Here is a 6,000-nt window from a genome sequence, read left to right as displayed (position 1 = left end):
CTGCTTGTGGATCCCTCTTTCTCTCTGCTCCCTGTCCGCGTCCTATGCTCACGGCGCAACCTGTGAAGTCTTCAGCGAGGGGAGTTGGTGGGAATGATACCATATGCTTTGATAGCCTTTATTAGGAAGAGATGAAAAAAGAGAGTGCAAGAGAAAGGAGTTAGGAGACTCTGCTAACTCAAGACTGCATGTCAAGGTACGTGCAGGGAAAATTCAGCCTTGAGCTAGCTTCAGAGAAAGCAGGCACCCTGTTAATTCTCGGTGAATCGGACCCTGGCATAGCTGTCAACCTTCCCTTTTTTTGCGGGAAATTTCCTTATTCCAGCGCCGTTTCCCGCTGCTATCCCGGATTGTTAGATATCCCGTTGACTGTCCCCAGGACAGGTGAGGCTGCTGATCCCTTATTTTCAAGTCTGAAAGTTGACAGCTATGGACCCTGGGCATCCTTTCCCTCCGAAAATGTGACTTCATTTCTACGCAGGTGTAAAGCCTGGGCGAGGGAACACCTGTGGATGAGCCTGTGCAAATCATAGGCCTGGGGACTCCCCTTTTGTGGACTCCCCAGCAGCAGCCACTTCCGCTAGGACCAAGGGAAGCCGCCTCGACCACGGCAGGGACTTGTTCATGGAAGAAGCCCAGCCCCCTTCCGACCAGGGGCTGCCTCCGGAGGGGGGTGCAGCCTCCCCCGGCCCAGCAAGGACGTCCCCCAGCCCCGGCGACCCCTCGCTCCTCCTGCCGCCTGGGCCCAGCCAGCGACGCCCCCAGCTGCAGCACACGCGGCCCCTTTGCCCTCCTTCGACAAACACGGCGGGGGCTCAAGTGTCGCGAGAGCTGCGGCCGGCCCGCTGGCCAGCGCCGCTATTCCTTCCCTGCAGCAGAGCCTCGCGAGATTTCCGGCCGCTTTCCTTTCTTGCCGGCGGCCGACCTCTCGCGAGAGCGCCCCCCCCACACACACCGCGACGAGAGGGAGGGGCCGAGGCGAGCCTGTTATCTCCTCGCCGCGCTTAACCTCTCGCGGCGTTTGAGGGAAGACTCCGCCCCTCCTGGGCACTTGGCCCCTCGCGCCCCCCTCCCTCGCCGCCGCCGCCGCCGCCGCCTTTCTCGGGAGGGAGTGACATGGAGCCGGCCGGGCCAGGTCAGTGTGAAGGGGAGGCGGGCGGAGGGAGGGAAGGACCCCGCGCCCCCTCGACCCTCCTCAAGCGCATTCCTTCTCCTGCCGCCCCCCCTCAGGCCTCATTTCACCTCCCCCTCAGAACCCCCCCCCGGTCTTTTCTGCCCCTTTCCCTTTGTGCTTGCCTCTCCCCCCCCCGCCAGCCCCCCGTCTTCAGAGGGGCCGGGGTCTGTCGGCCATCTTCTCTCCCCAGCCCCGTGTAAAGGGAGCGGAGGAGGCGGGGGCGGGGCTGCTGACCTCTGTCAGGGCTGGGCCACTTCAGGTTGCGGGGGGGGGGCGAGTCAAAGAATGGGGTGGGGTTAAATATTTTTACTGCGCCTCTGGGCGCTTGATGTGGGGGAATAGGAGAGGCCTTGTTTTCGTGGGGGTGGGGAGGTTCATCTCCGTCATGACTGTGCCGATTCAGGTTGGGGGGGGCGGGGTTGGTTGTGGCAGCGATTGCGGGGGGGGGGGTGTTGTTCGCTCAGTGAACCTTCCGCCCTACTTAAAAGCAAATATCTTCTATTCACCGAAGGCTAGCGTTTTGGAGAGAAACGCACGCCCTCTGGTCCTCCGGCTTTGTGTACACTATATAAACTACTTTTCCATTTGTGCATGTGTGCTGTAAGGGGGGGTGGGGCTGCCATGTCACACTCCTGGTTTTCTATGTGTTTTTAAAGAAAGCTAGTGTGTCAAGAAACTTGTCTTAGCTGTGACACGCTAGTTATCTGTGCACAGCAGGGAGTTAACTGAATGCTGCTTCATAAATTTTTTTAATGTCAGTCTGCACACACAAACACACACACACAGCCCTGACACAGGTTTGAGATGCATCCTCTTTCAAGTGAGAAAGTAGGCCATATTATTTGGTATAAACGTGATGGGATTTTTGTGTTATGCCTTTGAGAAAATGAAACAAAATTGCCCTCTGTGCCTCATGTAACAGTTTCCATGCTCTCTGTGTTGTGTTTAATTTTTTTCTATTATTTTTTGCACTCCTTGCTGCTCAGCCAGAAGAGCCTGGTTATTTTAAATTATTGTTGTTGTTGTTGTTGTTGTTGTTGTTGTTATTATTATTTATTATGGCTTGACAGGTGCAGATCAGTATGTAAAAAGGAAATTTAGGAGCTGTTCTGTGCTGTTGCTCCTGCTTCTTTTAATTTTCCCCGCATATTTGCATTCCTGTGTCCCCCAGCAAAAGCTGTCAGCTGATGGCAGGAGATGGGCATGCTCAAACAGCATAGAAAATGCAAGTGATGTAAAGATCGAGTTAGGGAATGATTCTCTTTACTGAAAAGTATTTCATGTTAAGAGCAAAAGCCTCCACCAGCAAAATGGCCTCGCCAGACAATGAGTCCAGCTTGCAAAATGGCCAGGAACTTTCCCCTTGGATTCAGTGCCTGTCAGCATACTATGAGGAATGGTGATTTTTTTTTTTTTTAAAGGGCTTGGGTTACTAAAGATTGAATACTGTTAGGCCAATTATGAATAGTAGCAATGCTAGTAGATATGGGCACAACCCTCCTGCATTTTTCAGAATGCCACAGTTTACTAGCGTGAGGAATCTATGCAGCTCAAACCTTCAAAGAGAAAGATATTTTGTTTATGTTTCTTCAGATAACTTTTTAAAAAGAAGGTATACCTTGTGCCTTAACCCTTACATTTCCCCCCCAAAAATTGCTTGAGGCTACTCAAATATGATGAATAATATGAAGCATGTTAATGGGAACAATATTTTATAGAAGTATGATCAGACTTGTATGGCTACTTTTGTAAAGAAAATTAAACATATATGCCCATTATGAAGCATGTCGACACCACTTAAAGCTATAATCAAAATATTGGTTATGTAATAAAAAATCACTTAGTCATAACTAAGTTCTGCAAACTCTTAATTTAGTCCCCAGTAGTATAAAGCCTCTTTGAAACTGATTCTGGTATTTATATAATCAGGGAATAGTAAAATGGCATTGTAGCAATGAAGTACATTGCTATTGGTGTTCAACCCACCCAAATCAAAGGGCTTAAATAGAGCACAATTCCTGTATGTTTCTTTAGAAGTAAATCTCACTGTGTTCAGTGGGTCGGTCTTGTAGGTGGGTTGTATTTAGGATTGCAGCCTAAGCATGCTGACCTTTGAATTGTGACTGATTGAATAATACTGTATTCCTGTTTCAGGGGGAAATCTCCTCAGTTAAATCACAGTGGAGCTTTTTTATTCATCCAGATGTTGCTGCTTCCAAATGTAGCTATAGAATAATTAGAATGGAGGGTTGAGAGAGGATTGGAAGACAGAATACATTTAATCTATTACACACTATCTAAAGATTAGTGGCAGTAAATTGTGCAAAGCCACTCTAAATTGTTCTGTTTGTTCCTTAGAATTGTAATCAGTACAACTTGAGTAAATTATTTGAATAACGTATCTACAATAGAAGATGTAAAAACATTTTTGATGTTTAAAGCTGCACTCCTAAGCTTGCATGTTGAGAATGCATTCAAACATAACATAAAACCACAGTTCAGTGCTATGGGAATGAGCACAAGTTATTTGCAGGGAACAGAATGGTTCCTCATTTCATCCAAACTGAGAAGAGGAGTGGTCAGTAATAGTGGTCACTAACAGTGGTTACTGCTAATGGCGGGGCGGGGTGGAAACAGAGCACATTTTAAAAGTTAACTTGTTTCCCTAAACTATAGTTAATACTAAATACAGCTTTTCCGGTTTTGAATACAACTACAGTTGACAACTGAAGCAAAAGCTTTCAGTGTCTTCCTCCTGACCACAATGAAGGAGTGCGTGGGTTCTGAGGCTTGTGCACATAGTGTATTGTGTGTGAACCAGGCCCTTGAAATTAATGGAGCTTACAAACAATTCTTGGGGAGGAAATGCAGTATAAATACTTAAGTAGGAAAAGCACTTCTCATGCGTTATTCCAATCAGTTTGCAGATTTATGTGCCTGACAAATTGTACTGTATGCATGTTTTCTCACTTAGAACTCCACCCTTATAGTTTTCATCCTATTTTTGTTAACTGGTTAACAGTGTGTGAAATTAGCCAGGGCAATTTCGCACGTGGCTTTCGGCCACTTGCAACCAAGTGAAGATGCCTAGGCACCAGGATGGCACCTGACATCTCCACCATCTAGAGGTGAATGCCTGGGGATCATTGGATCTTGAATGTTTTCACACACCGATACCACACCCTGTAGAATTCTATCAGTTCTATTTTTTTCTGTACAATCAGAATGAATTTCAGGAACCGAAATGCTTTTTCTGTGCAGGAGTAGTGAAATTGTTGTCGCTTGTCTTCACTTACCCCACCCCACTGCCCTGCTCACAGTTGTGAAGAACATTATTACATTATGAATAAGAAAAAGAGGTAGGAATAGGCCAATATATGGACTGTCCCTGGATAAAGTGACTTCTTTAAGTTCTCAAAGTTCTTTACCTAGCTCAGGGTTGTCATCTGAACTATATAGATGTTTAACTGAGAATCAGTCACAGCCATTCAATCATTTGAAAAATAAGACTTTAGAGCCATCTTACCCAAAAATGGCAACTAGACATTCCGTTTTGGTGACTGTAACGTTGACTTAAAGAGCCATTTAGCACCTAGCTTATATATGTGAGTTTCTAACACTGCTGGTTAATATGCATTCTTGTTCAGTCTAGATCTATTGTGCTTACCTAGGAGTAAATGTGAATAGAATTATAGCTGTAGTTTTTTATCATATATACCTGTCTTCTTTTGGCAAGAAGTCATTGTCAATAGTTACTTCCCTTCTGTTGTTCCATATCTGTGCTATTATCAGTTATATGTATTATAACAACATATTATATTAATCAACAGTATGACTTGTCTTTCAGAGCGCCTTTTCCAGCACTTAATTGAACCACTGAATGACAGAACAGACAAGAAGTTCTACAATGTTGCTAAACTGGGAGGCACCAAATACGGTAACACTTAATTGTCTTTTTGTTAATATGGCTTCATTAATAATGTGATACCTGCAATATTGTATTACATAAAATTTAAGTGCTAATTTTCTATAGGTTGGGATGCGCTTCTGGTTTTCTTCAGAACTTTTTGAAATATATGGCTTGATATAAGACACTATTACATGCTGATCGCACTGCCATGGAGATGATTACATCTACTGCATAAATAACACAGTCCTAAACCTGCCTGCTCAGAAGCAAGCAGTATTGAATCCAATGGAGTTTACTCCCTTGTGGGGTTAGGATTGGGCCTTGCTCCACGTATTTGTAATCTAGACTAGCTGTTTTTAGGAATTTATTTCCACGTTTTACGCTTCTAACAAACTGAGACGAGGCCAAATTCTGTTATCCAGTATAACATGAAGCTCAATACTATGTAGACTTCAGAATTCTTATGTCCACTGATTTCAAAGTGTTCAAACTCATCTAACTCATTATTGGATTTCAGCCTTAATGGACAAGAGCTATCACTGAGTTAGTTGAAAATCACATAAATCAGAGCAATCTCTTTGAAGTTCCTCACAGCTCTGTTACAGTACAACTTAGTTATGGCGCGAAGATAGTTAACTTTCCTGCAAGTGGGGAAGGGGAAAGCAACATTTTTGTATGCATTGTTTGGTTTCCATTGATGGGCTGCTGGCACGTACAAGGCCAATATCCATGACTCCCAAGCCCCCCACCCCATTCATTTTTGCAAAATTTTATTAAAATTAGCACTCACTGTGTAATAGCTCAAACCCTTTACTTTAACTGTCATTTTCTGAAACAAGAACAATTGAGCAGAATTTGGCTGTAATCCTAAACAAACCTAATAGGAATTAAGTCCATGAAACATATTGGGACTTAC

General features: G+C 44.8%; 1 protein-coding gene across 2 annotated transcripts in view; it reads left to right on the top strand.

Moving 5' to 3' along the window:
* The first annotated feature begins 959 nt into the window (after nucleotides 1-959).
* IREB2 (iron responsive element binding protein 2) overlaps nucleotides 960-6,000 on the top strand; it is a 42,079-nt gene continuing 37,038 nt past the window's right edge. The window contains exons 1-2 of one of the 2 annotated variants that reach the window (XM_083398875.1): nucleotides 960-1,135; nucleotides 5,022-5,111. In XM_083398875.1, the coding sequence (XP_083255001.1) occupies nucleotides 1,117-1,135; nucleotides 5,022-5,111 (109 nt within the window). In that variant the 5' untranslated portion in view covers nucleotides 960-1,116. The remainder of the gene's footprint in view (nucleotides 1,136-5,021; nucleotides 5,112-6,000) is intronic. The other variant, XM_083398876.1, reaches the window with a different exon arrangement.

Source organism: Podarcis tiliguerta, assembly GCF_965153285.1.
Source record: "Podarcis tiliguerta genome assembly, chromosome: 9".
Taxonomy (NCBI): domain Eukaryota; kingdom Metazoa; phylum Chordata; class Lepidosauria; order Squamata; family Lacertidae; genus Podarcis; species Podarcis tiliguerta.
The sequence above is the reverse complement of the archived record's forward strand: the minus strand, read 5'-3'. Positions and strand labels throughout refer to the sequence as shown.